Here is a 13,860-nt window from a genome sequence, read left to right as displayed (position 1 = left end):
GAAAAATAAATGAATGAGTCCTACGTAGGTGACATTTACAAATTTTATATACTCTAACACTCCTGAGTCCACTCTCTCCTTTATAGAAGATAATTAAATTAGGAACAACACTAAAATTGAGTACCTTAAGTTTGAGGATACTTGTAATTTATTCAGCCTATTGGGACATCTTAAATTACTCTTAGGATAACTGCTTCTGTTATTAGCTCTGTTCCAGAACTAAAAAGTTTTTACAATTTTTACCACTTTTACACATTTTGAGTTCCCGTACACAAAATTTGTATGAAAATCGTTTACGACTTTTACAACTTTTACCACTTTATAAAGTACGGGAACAGGCAAATTGATAATTTTTACTCCAATATTGATATAGATATGTCAATAATGATACAAATTTCATTGAAATGGGACGTATATATCAAATCAAATACATGAAATCGTCCGAAAATATATGTACATGGGAGCTATATCTTAATCTGAACCGATTTCGAAATATTTTGGCACAATTATTTCTAGGCCAAATTCCGTCGCACATTACGAATGTCATTGAAATCGGACATATACAGCGTAATTGGTGCATCAAATAAATTAAATCGGCCGAAAATATATATGGGCGCTATATCCAAATCTGAACCGATTTCGATATAATTTCGAACATCTATTTCCAGGCCAATATTCGCCATAAATTCCAAATGTCATTGAAATCGTACATATACAGCGTTTTTGGTGCATTATGTTCATCAAATCGGACGAAAATATATATGGGAGCTATACCTAAATCTGAACCGATTTCGATATCATTTGGCACATATATGTCTAGGCTAATATCCGTCACACGTTAAAATCAGACATATATAGCGTGTTTGGAGCATCAAATACATGAAATCGGCCGAAACTATATATGAGCGCTATGTATATCCAAATCTGAACCGATTTCGATATAATTTGAAACATCTATATCTAGTCCAATATCCGTCACATATTCCAAATTTCATCGAAATTTGACATAATAGCGTGTTTGGTGCATAAAATACAGGAAATCGGTCGAAAATATATATGGGAGCTATATTCAAATCTGAGCCGATCTCGATATAATTTGGCCATTTATGTCTAGACCAAACCCCGTTACGCATTCCAAATTTCACCGAAATTGGACATATATAGCGTGTTTGGTGCATAAAATAAGGATATCGGCCAAAAATATATGTATGTGGGAGCTATGTCCAAATCTGAACCGATTTGAATAAAATTTAGTAAATTTATTTCTACACCAAATTCCGTCACACATACAATTTGGAGATTGTATCTGTAATAGTTCTAAAGATATTTGCATACAAAATCTAAATTTTTTGGAGGTACCTCCGGTTTTGATGCTATATCTCCAGTTCAACGCAAAATTTCAAAAAATGGTATAGCCTATTTTCATTCCAGGCCATGTAGCAATGTACCCTTAACATTTCAGTAAGATCTGTTCAGCGGTTTTCGAGTCTATAAGGCACAAACAAACAGACAGACAAACAAATTTCAATTTTATATATATAGATATTAAAATAATAAAAAAAAGTAAATAAAAATTAAAAAATATATATAATATTATAAAATTAAGATATTAAATATTAAAAATATTAAAATGTTTGAGGAGGAGGATAGGAAGTGGATAAAAACCTCTAATAATAAAATAATAATAATGGAAATTTTCCCAATTATGGCGAAGATAATTTTAATATTAATTTTAATAAATTTCTCGTTGGAGTCGAGCATAATGACTGCAGATTTTTTGCTGTGAAAAACAAAAGTTTTCATTTGTTGTTAATATATATATATATATATATATATATATATATATATATATATATATATATATATATATATATATTGTTAATATATATATTTAGATTTTGTCGCTCTCTTCTTTATCACCTCTGATTTAGACAGCTGCACCACACCGAGCGTAGTTGAGCCAAAACTACTCAGGGTGCAATATATGGTGATTAGGATGACTTTCACGGTAGCACCCCAGCAAGTGCGGCGACGATATCACGTCGTTGTGTTGCTGTACTCGAAGAATCCTTGTCTCCTCGTGTACATGATCCACTGAAGACATAAGGAGGCGCCCAGTTGCAGTTCTTATTTCGGCATTATGACATGTTTGAATATTTTCCCATCTCATTGTTCTTATATCCATGGACCACAGTGGCGCCCATAGCATGCCATAGACAAACATATCACGTTATATGTGGTCAACAAGGTTTCTTTATCTGCACGCCAAGTACTGCCGGTCTCAGTTTTTCGCAGATTTCTGTATCAAGCGCGGACAACGTGAAAATGCTGTCGAATGTATCACCTCTGCGGTCCATGCGGTGAACAGAGTAGATCAGTCAAATAGGAGTTCAGCCTTTCACAAATGACATCATGGAATGTACCCGACATAAAGGCATACGCATACGTTAAAATCTCAATGCCGTCTGGAGAGGGGAAATCCCTGTTTCACTCTACGAGGCTTGGACTTCTTGTTCCTTATTTCCACCAACGACTGGCATCCACATATATAATTGATTATCCAACGTTTCAATCGTATCGTATTCTTCAACATCAGCTTTATTTGCGCTCATGCTCCCACTGAAGAAAAGGACGAACAGACCAAAGATATATTTTACGAGCGCCTAGAAGAAACATATGACCGTTGCCCTGCCCATGACATTAAAATCATTCTAGGCGATTTTAACGCCAAAATTGGAAAGGAGAATATCTTTGACCCAACAGTCGGGAAATTCAGTCTCCACAGTGAAACATCTGACAATGGTATGAGGCTGATAGACTTTGTACCTGCAAAAACATGGTAGTTAGCAGTACCAAATTTAATCATCTCGATATTCATAAGGGCACCTGGCTGTCTCCAGATCGGAAAACAAGAAATCAAATTGATCATGTGGTGATTGATGGAACACATTCATCGAGCGTGTTGGATGTACGATCGTTCCGAGGCGCAAACATTGATTCGGACCACTACCTTGTTGCAGCAAAGGTACGCACCCGCTTAAACGTAGCAAACAAAGTACGAACAGACACAACACGAAAGTTAGACATCGGTAAGCTGCAATCACAACAGATAGCCACAGCATGTTCCACTCAACTAGCCCAATTGCTTAATCAAAGCACTTCTCATCCCGATAACATATCAGCGCAATGGCAAAGCATTGCCCAATCCATGCAAACAGCCGCAAAATCCATACTTGGATACCAGAGACCTCCACCAAGGAATCCATGGTATGATCAGGAGTGTCGTGCTGCCACCGTAGAGAAAAATGCGGCATATATGGCTACATTACAATCCGTAGCAACGCGTAGCGCACGAGAGAGATACAGGGAGAAAAGGAGAGAGGAGAAACGACTTTTCCGCAGGAAAAAGAGAGGGATGGAAAAGCGGGAGTGTGAAAAAATCGAGATGTACAGGAGCCAGAATGAAGTCCGAAAATTCTACCAAAGAGTCAAGCATCAAACTGATGGCTTTGGGACAGGCACATCCTCCCGTAGAGACCAGCAAGGTAATTTGGTAACTGATACAGATAGTGTACTCAGGATATGGAAAGAACAGTTTTCAAAACTGTTGGTATCCAATAGCAGCGAAGACGACGAAGATACCACAGTCCCAATCCCAGAAGATGGTATTGAATGTATACTGCCCAGCCAAGATGAGGTAAAAACAGCAACAAATCGGCTGAAGAATAATAAGGCAGCGGGAGCCGATGGCTTACCAGCCGAGCTGTTCAAAACCGGAGGCGACACGCTGATAAGGTGTATTCATCAGCTAGTTAGCACCATCTGGCATGAAGAACGAGTACCCGACGATTGGAATCTGAGTATCCTGTGCCCTGTCCACAAGAAGGGAGATAAGACTGTATGCTCTAACTATAGGGGCATAAGTCTACTCCCTATTGCCTACAAGATCGTGTCAGGGATATTGTGCGAACGACTAAAGCCTATGGTCAACGAGATAATTGGACCGTACCAATGCGGCTTTAGACCTGGCAAGTCCACCATTGACCAGATATTTACCCTGCGGCAAATCCTGGAGAAGACCCAAGAGATGCAGATCGACACCTACCACCTTTTTGTCGATTATAAAGCAGCCTTCGACAGCCCGCTGCGCTAAAAGGTATTCCAAGCCATCTCTGAATTTGGTATCCCCGCAAAGCTCATCCGGCTTTGCAAAATGACTTTAACTGACACGAGGTCCTCAGTTACAATAGGAAAAAACCTCTCCGAAGAGTTTGGTACCAAAAGAGGTTTCAGACAAGGATACAGCCTTTCGTGTGATCTCTTTAACATCCTGCTGGAAAAGGTTATACGAGAGGCAAACGTCAAAAGAAGTTGCACAATCTACACCAATAGTCACATGTTACTTGCTTATGCTGATGATATAGACATCATGGGACGATCAGTAAAAGAACTAACTGATACCTTTATAAAGGTCAAACGAGAATCTGCTAAAGTGGGCCTGGCGGTAAACGGTGAGAAGACCAAGTTGATGGTGTCGACGCGCAATGCGTCCATTGAGCTCGGACCGACTGTGGAAGTTGGTTCCTATAATATTGAGGTAGTAAAAGACTTCGTCTACCTCGGCACCTTCGTAAACACAACAAACGACATCAGTTGTGAAATAAAAAGAAGAATTGTATTGGCCAACAGATGCTACTTTGGTTTTAGTAACGCTCTACAAAACACTGATACTACCCGTGCTGATGTATGGCTCCGAAGCATGGGTACTTGCGCAAGCAGACATGGTAGTGCTTGGTGTGTTTGAGAGAAAAATTCTTCGAAAGATCTGCGGACCAATCTGCGTTGACGGTGAATATCGACGTCGCATGAACCACGAGCTGTATCTGCTGTACAACGACATCAATATTGATAAACGTATCGAGATGCAGCGATTGCGTTGGCTAGGCCATATCATAAGAATGAGCGATGATGAACCCGCTAAAAAGGCGTATAAATGCGGACCGCTTGGCGGTGCACGCAGAATTGGCAGGCCAAGGAATAGATGGCGCAAACAAGTGGATGATGAGATGAAAAGGCGCGGTATTCCAAAAAGCGAAGCACGAAACAGAGAGAATTGTAAATGTTTTCTTAGTTCGTCCTATGGAACAAATGTTCTGTAATGGGCCAACTAAGTAAGTAAGTTTTGTAACATCCAGTTTAGGCTTTATTATGTTTCTACATTGGGACGTCATTTATTATTACCCCTTCTACGAGTACTCTCTTGTATTTATAACCTCTGTCCCATTATTTAATTTCGTACGAATCATATCGGGGAATAAGACAAGCTTAAGATAAACCTAATTTCGAAACAAAATATAGATATCATTTAAAAAAATATCAATGAAATTATTTGATGCCAAATTGTAGGATCATAGTAGTAATATCGAAATTTCCCACTTCGATATTCTTTTTATTGAACCAAGCTAAGGACCCTTTTGCCATGAAATGCATTTTGTTGTAATAATAAATTTATTATTCAAAATTCTTGAAAAGGTAACCCATCTCTTCCTTGGTAATGGATCTACATCGTACACCCGATAATACTGGATAGCGTGGTAGCGTGGCTCAAGCTGAAAACACATCCAATGTTTGGGTGAAGTTTTGTGTAGTTTTGGCCGTTTTTACACTGTTCGACATGATGCCGAAAAATTCAAATTCATTTGAAATATATGCCGGCAAATATATCAACGCTGGACTTTAGTGTCGGCGTCGCCCTGTTGTTGTTGTTTTTTTCTCAACGCCCAACACAAAACTTTACTCAAACGTTGGATGTGTTTTCAGCTTTACTGCTTGGGATGAATAAAAAAAAAAACAGTACAACAAAATATTGATTTAATATAGGAAAATTCTTTTGTCTAAATATTTTAAAAACTATCTTTTTTGGGATTTAGTTCAATATTTGAAGTACTTAAATAATAATATATTAAAAAACTTGTTAATAAAAATAATACATTACTATTTAGGCTAAGGGAATTTGTAGTTGTTGTTCTTGGGTTTTGAGATTTGAGTTGACAAAAAAGTGGGAGGGAGAAGAATAAAGAAACTTTTTGATTTGTTTTTGTTATTTTTCTAATTCTGTTTATAATGCAATTTTTTCTTGTTTCGGGTTTTTATGTTTAGGGTTTTTTGTTTTTGTTGATACGAATAAGTATTAAATAGATACGGTTATGTAAACATTAATGCAGATAAAGACAGATTCCGTTTCTTGTTGTTGATGTTTGGTTTTTGTTGTTAATTTTGTATGTTGTAATAGGTTTTTTATTTGTTGTTGTGTTTTTGGTGGTTGGATTTGAATTTAAAATTGTTTGTTTTTGGAATTTTGAACTTAACTGATTTTTCTTGCTGTTGTTCCATGTTGTTATGCATTTGCTGTTGATGTTGTTGTTCAATTTTGTTTTTATTATTATTTGTTATTGTTTAATAATTCTATAAAAAGTTTTTCTTTGATGCATCCGTTGTATTCTTATCCGTATCCTTAAAGTCTTTCGATGTAATGGGTGGTCCACGGGATTCAAAGGTCGGTTTGACCATGGCCAAAGCGGGATTTAGATCAAGCATGGTGCGAGGACTCATGGCAACAATACTGGCACCAATGGGACCTAAATACAGAAAAATGTTATGGAATTTTAGTAAATTGGAAACTGGATGTAACAAAAATAATTGACTAAACTTTAACTAGAGTAAATGTCACACAAATATAAAAAAGAAGCATTTTAGAAGCAAGCTTTTTAAGCATGTTTTTGGAAAATAAATCACAATAGAAGTGAATAACAACGAGTTTTAGGGAAACGGTTAAAGTCAACAAACATATTCACATGCTGAAATTTGGATATACATATCAAGCTAAGAGGAAAGAAGATTATATTTACAGGTAGATAGGTTGATAGGTAGGTAACATGCACATCGGTAAATACATATAATTCAAAGAAATGCTCAAACAAATATATTCATTGTATGTACAGATTTGGAATCTAAAGCCAGCTTCCTTGATTTTATGTCAAATGTAAACTCAACACCACTAGCCAATAATAAGTTTATTTGAGTTTGAACATTAATTAAATAAAACACATTGAAATATTCGTCGGAGACCCTATAAAGTATAGGTACACGCCTTCATATAGCTCCCATAGAAAGGTATCTGCCGATTTTCGGTAATTTTAAGGTTTTAGCTTCATTATCCTACCAAAATGGCTGAAATTTGGTACTTAGTCTTCGTTTGGGGTATACAACTTTCCCCCAGAATTTTGTCTGTGTAGGTCCACGCCTTCATATAGCCCCCCATAGAGCGGTACCTCCCGATTTTCGGTATTTTGAAGGTTTTAGCTACATTATCTCACCGAAATGGCTGAAATTTAGTACTTAGTCTTCCTTGGAAGTAAACAACTTTCCCCCAGAATTTGGTATGTATAGGTCCACGCATTCATGTAGCTCCCATAGAACGGTACCTCCCAATTTTCGGTATTTTGAAGGTTTTAGCTTCATTATCTCACCGAAATGGCTAAAATTTGGTACTTAGCCTTCGTTGGGAGTATACAACTTTCCCCCAGAATTTAGTCCGTATAGGTCCACGCCTTCATATAGCCCCCATAGAACGGTACCTCCCGATTTTCGGTATTTTGAAGGGTTTAGCTTCATTATCTCACCGAAATGCCTGAAATTTGGTACTTAGTCTTCGTTGAGCATATACAACTTTCCCCCAGAATTTTGTCTGTGTAGGTCTACGCCTTCATATAGCCCCCATAGAACGCTACCTCCCGATTTTCGGTATTTTTGAGGTTTTAGCTTCATTATCCTACCAAAATGGCTGAAATTTGGTATTTAGGTATTGTATAAAACTGTGTATAAAACTTCCCCCCAGAATTGTGTCTGTGTAGGTCCACGCCTTCAAATAGCCCCCATAGAACGGTACCTCCCGATTTTCGGTATTTTAAAGGTTTTAGCTTCATTATCTCACCGACATGGCTGAAATTTGGTACTTAGTCTTCGTTGGGGGTAAAAAATTTTCCCCCAGAATTTTTTCTGTGTAGGTCCACGCCTTCATATAGCCCCCATAGAGCGGTACCTCCCGATTTTCAGTATTTTGAAGGTTTTAGCTTCATTATCTCACTGAAATGGCTGAAATTTGGTACTTAGTCTTCGTGGAGGATATACAACTTTCCCCCAGAATTTTGTCTGTGTAGGACCACGCCTTCATATAGCCCCCATAGAACGGTACCTCCCGATTTTCGGTATTTTTAAGGTTTTAGCTTCATTATCCTACCAAAATGGCTGAAATTTGGTATTTAGTTATTGTATAAAACTGTGTATAAAACTTTCCCCCAGAATTTTGTCTGTGTAGGTCCACGCCTTCAAATAGCCCCCATAGAACGGTACCTCCCGATTTTCGGTATTTTAAAGGTTTTACCTTCATTATCTCACCGAAATGGCTGAAATTTGGTACTTAGTCTTCGTTGGGGGTAAAAAACTTTCCCCCAAAATTTTGTCTGCGTTGGCCCACGCCTTCATATAGCCCCCATAGAACGGTACCTCCCGATTTTCGGTATTTTTAAGGTTTTAGCTTCATTATCCTACCAAAATGGCTGAAATTTGGTATTTAGTTATTGTATAAAACTGTGTATAAAACTTCCCCACAGAATTGTGTCTGTGTAGGCCCACGCCTTCAAATAGCCCCCATAGAACGGTACCTCCCGATTTTCGGTATTTTGAAGGTTTTAGCTTCATTATCTCACCGACATGGCTGAAATTTGGTACTTAGCCTTCGTTGGGGGTAAACAACTTTCCCCCAGAATTTGATATGTATAGGTCCACGCATTCATATAGCCCCCATAGAACGGTACCTCCCGATTTTCGGTATTTTGAAGGTTTAAGCTTCATTATCTCACTGAAATGACTGAAATTTAGTACTTAGCCTTCGTTGGGGGTAAACAACTTTCCCCCAGAATTTGGTATGTATAGGTCCACGCCTTCATATAGCCCCCATAGAACGGTACCTCCCGATTTTCGGTATTTTGAAAGTTTTAGCTTCATTATCTCACCGAAATGGCTGAAATTTGGTACTTAGTCTCCGTTAGGGGTATACAACTTTCCCACAGAATTTAGTCCGTATAGGTCCACGCCTTTATATAGCCCCCATAGAACGGTACCTCCCGATTTTCGGTATTTTTAAGGTTTTAGCTTCATTATCCTACCAAAATGGCTGAAATTTGGTATTTAGTTATTGTATAAAACTGTGTATAAAACTTCCCCCCAGAATTGTGTCTGTGTAGGCCCACGCCTTCAAATAGCCCCCATAGAACGGTACCTCCCGATTTTCGGTATTTTGAAGGTTTTAGCTTCATTATCTCACCGACATGGCTGAAATTTGGTACTTAGCCTTCGTTGGGGGTAAACAACTTTCCCCCAGAATTTGATATGTATAGGTCCACGCATTCATATAGCCCCCATAGAACGGTACCTCCCGATTTTCGGTATTTTGAAGGTTTAAGCTTCATTATCTCACTGAAATGACTGAAATTTAGTACTTAGCCTTCGTTGGGGGTAAACAACTTTCCCCCAGAATTTGGTATGTATAGGTCCACGCCTTCATATAGCCCCCATAGAACGGTACCTCCCGATTTTCGGTATTTTGAAGGTTTTAGCTTCATTATCTCACCGAAATGGCTGAAATTTGGTACTTAGTCTTCGTTGGGGGTATACAACTTTCCCCCAGAATTTGGTATGTATATAGCCCCCATAGAGCGGTACCTCCCGATTTTTGGTATTTTGAAGGTTTTAGCTTCATTATCTCACCGAAATGACTGAAGTTTGGTACTAAGCCATCGTTGGGGGTATACAACTTTCCCACAGAATTTAGTCCGTATAGGTCCACGCCTTTATATAGTCCCCATAGAACGGTACCTCCCGATTTTCGGTATTTTGAAGGTTTTAGCTTCATTATCCTACCAAAATGACTGAAATTTGGTATATAGTTTTCGTTTGGGGTATACAACTTTCCCCCAGAATTTTGTCTGTGTAGGTCCACGCCTTCATATAGCTCACATTGAATGGTACCTCCCGATTTTCGGTACTTTGAAGGTTTTAACTTCATTATCTCACCGAAATGGCTGAAATTTGGTACTTAGTCTTCGTTGGGGATATACAACTTTCCCCCAGAATTTTGTCTGTGTACGTCCACGCCTTCATATAGCCCCCATAGAACGGTACCTCCCGATTTTCGGTATTTTGAAAGTTTTAGCTTCATTATCTCACCGAAATGGCTGAAATTTGGTACTTAGTCTCCGTTAGGGGTATACAACTTTCCCCCAGAATTTTGTCTGTGTAGGTCCACGCCTTTATATAGCCCCCATAGAACGGTACCTCCCGATTTTCGGTATTTTGAAGGTTTTAGCTTCATTATCTCACCGAAATGACTAAAATTTGGTACTTAGCCTTCGTTGGGGGTATACAACTTTCGCCCAGAACTTAGTTCGTATAGGTCCACGCCTTCATATAGTCCCCATAGAACGGTACCTCCCTATTTTCGGTATTTTGAAGGTTTTAGCTTCATTATCTCACCGAAATGGCTGAAATTTGGTACTTAGCCTTCGTTGGGGGTATAAAACTTTCCTCCAGAATTTGGTATGTATAGGTCCACGCCTTCATATAGTCCCCATAGAACGGTACCTCCCGATTTACGGTATTTTGAAGGTTGTGGCCTCCATATTCCACCGATATGGCTGAAATTTGGTACTTAATCTTTATTCGGGGTATAAAACGTTCTCCCATAAATTTGTCAGTATGGGTTCACGCCTTCATATAGCCCCCATAGAACGGTACCTCCCGATTTTCGGTATTTTATAGGTTGTGGCCCCATAATTCCTCAGAAATGACTGAAATTTGGTACTTAGTCTTTGTTTTAGTATAAAACTTTCTTCCAGAAATGTGTGTATATATGTAGGTCCACGCCTTCATATAGCCCCCATAGAACGGTACCTCACGATTTTCGGTATTTTGAAGGTTTTAGCTTCATTATCTCACCGAAATGACTGAAATTTAGTACTTAGTCTTCGTTGGGGGTATATAAATTTCCCCCAGAATTTGGTATGTATAGGTCCACGCATTCATATAGCCCCCATAGAACGGTACCTCCCGATTTTCGGTATTTTGAAGGTCTTAGCTTCATTATCTCACCGAAATGGCTGAAATTTGGTACTTAGTCTTCCTTTAAGGGTACACAACTTTCCCCCAGAATTTGGTATGTATAGGACCACGCATTCATATAGCCCCCATAGAACGGTACCTCCCGATTTTCGGTATTTTGAAGGTCTTAGCTTCATTATCTCACCGAAATGGCTGAAATTTGCTACTTAGTCTTCCTTTAAGGGTACACAACTTTCCCCCAGAATTTGGTATGTATAGGTCCACGCATTCATATAGCCCCCATAGAACGGTACCTCCCGATTTTGGGTATTTTGAAGGTTTTAGCTTCATTATCTCCCCGAAATGGCTGAAATTTAGTACTTAGTTTTCCTTGGGGGTAAACTACTTTCTCTCAGTATTTGGTATGTATAGGTCCACGCCTTCATATAGCGCCCATAGAACGGTACCTCCCGATTTTCGGTATTTTGAAGGTTTTAGCTTGATTATCTCACCGAAATGGCTAAAATTTGGTACTTAGCCTTCGTTGGGGGCATACAACTTTCCCCCACAACTTAGTCTTTGTAGGTCCACGCCTTCATATAGCCCCCATAGAACGGTACCTCCCGATTTTCGGTGTTTTGAAGGTTTTAGCTTCATTATCGCACCGAAATGGCTGAAAGTTGGTACTTAGTCTTCGTTGGGGGTAAACAACTTTCCCCCAGATTTTGGTACGTATAGGTCCACGCATTCATATAGCTCCCATAGAACGGTACCTCCCGATTTTCGGCATTTTGAAGATTTTAGCTTCATTATCTCACCGAAATGGCTGAAATTTGGTACTTAGTCTTCGTTGGGGGTATACAACTTTCCCCCAGATTTTGTCTGTGTAGGTACGCGCCTTCATATAGCAACCATAGAACGATACCTCCCGATTTACGGTATTTTGAAGGTTGTGGCCTCCATATTCCACCGATATGGCTGAAATTTGGTATTTAATCTTTATTTGGGGTATAAAATTTTACCCCATAAATTTGTTAGTATGGGTTCACGTCTCCCATAGGACGGTACCTCCCGATTTTCGTTATTTTATACGTTGTGGCCCCAAAATTCCTCAGAAATGACTGAAATTTGGTGCTCAGTCTTTGTTATAGTATAAAACTTTCTTCCATAAATGTGTGTTTATATGTAGGTCCACGCCTTCATATAGCTCCCATTGAATAGTACGTCCCGATTTTCGGTATTTTGTAGGTTTTAGCTTCATTATTCCACCGAAATGGCTGAAATTCGGTACTTAGTCTTGGGGTTATAATATTTTTCCCAGAATTTTGTCTATGTAGGTCCACGCCTTCATATAGCGCCCGTAGAACGGTTCCTCCTGATTTTAATTATTTTGAAGGTCTCACCTAAATGGCTGAAACTTGGTAGTTAGTCTTCGTTGACGGTACAAAGCGCCTTCATATAGCCCCCACTGTACGGTACCTCCATATTTTTGGTATTTGGAAGTTAGACACATTATTTTTTTTTTACCATTTTACTTCCATTTTTTCCATTCAACTCGTGGTGGAGGGTATAACAAGTTCGGCCCGGCCGAACTTAACGACGTTCTTATTTGTTTTTTATTTATTATTTATTATTAATTATTTATTATATATTATTTATAATTTTTTATTTAATATTTATTACTTATTTGTTATTTATTATTATTTATTGTTTATAATTTATTACTTATTATTTATTATTTATAACTTATTATTTATTTATTATTTAGTATATAATTATTATTTCGTATTTATTATTTAAAATTTAATAAATCGAATTTTTTCGATTAATACGTCTGCCTTCGAAGACACCAGGTTTTACCCCTCACATTTAATCAGCTTTCTGCAGCTAGTGGTGTAGTAGCATATCAAAATGTTCGCAAGACATAATTCAAGGTTTGCAGGCTTTTAATATCCAACAAAAAATAAATTCAAAACAAATATGAAATTCAATAATTATTGCTGGTTTTTTTAACTAAACTATTTAATTTCGTTTTTTGCCTTATTTTAATTCTCTATAATTTTGAATGGGGTGGTTTGTTTATAATACAAAAAATAGGGAGTTCTTTACAGGAACATTCTTTAAATTGCCAATAAATCCTTTATCATATTTTTTGTGTTTTTTTCTACTACAAACATTTTATGGGGCTTCACTATGTGGTTGGATTTATGTTTTATGGGGTTTCCTTTCAAAGGAAGGGAATTAAAGTAAAAAAACGGGGTGACTACTTTCTTTTTTTCAAAATTTAATTAAAAAAATTACGACAAAATGATTTGTATTTAATTTCAACACACCCTCCCATTTGCTTCCGTTTTTTTGTTTTTTTTGTGAGGCAGAAGTGTTTTGTTCCTATACTTTCTTTTTTTTTTTTTTTTGATTTGAGCTTATTGTGTCATTTTGTGTTGTTGTTGATTTTGTTTGCTTTGCATTATTGTTTTGAGAAATTTTGAGAAGCATTTGTCGATTTCTTGGAAATTTGTAAAAGTTTTCTGTTTTTAGGTCTTTCTTTGTTAGTTTAGTTATCTTTTAGTCAAAACCAAAGGCCACATCTGTAAGATATAAAATAAGGATTGCATTTTAATGACAATGTGTTAATTGAGTTGTTTTTCGCTAAAATATCATGAGGATTTAGGTATGTATGTTTTAAGGAAATTGATTTATGAA

General features: G+C 37.7%; 1 protein-coding gene across 19 annotated transcripts in view; it reads right to left on the bottom strand.

Annotated features, from left to right (window-relative positions):
• Positions 1-6,261: 6,261 nt before the first annotated feature.
• Shaw (potassium voltage-gated channel shaker cognate w) overlaps positions 6,262-13,860 on the bottom strand; it is a 78,332-nt gene continuing 70,733 nt past the window's right edge. For 11 of the 19 annotated variants that reach the window (XM_073971251.1, XM_073971245.1, XM_073971248.1 and 8 more), the window contains one exon: positions 6,262-6,638. In XM_073971251.1, coding sequence (XP_073827352.1) covers positions 6,466-6,638 — 173 coding nt within the window. In that variant the 3' untranslated portion in view covers positions 6,262-6,465. Of the gene's footprint in view, positions 6,639-13,490; positions 13,746-13,860 lie in introns of those variants that run through there. The other 8 variants (XR_012410624.1, XR_012410626.1, XR_012410623.1 and 5 more) reach the window with 3 other exon arrangements.

The sequence above is a fragment of the Musca autumnalis genome, unplaced genomic scaffold (genome assembly GCF_047663935.1).
Source record: "Musca autumnalis isolate F117 unplaced genomic scaffold, ASM4766393v1 scaffold_2, whole genome shotgun sequence".
Lineage (NCBI taxonomy): Eukaryota > Metazoa > Arthropoda > Insecta > Diptera > Muscidae > Musca > Musca autumnalis.
The sequence above is the reverse complement of the archived record's forward strand: the minus strand, read 5'-3'. Positions and strand labels throughout refer to the sequence as shown.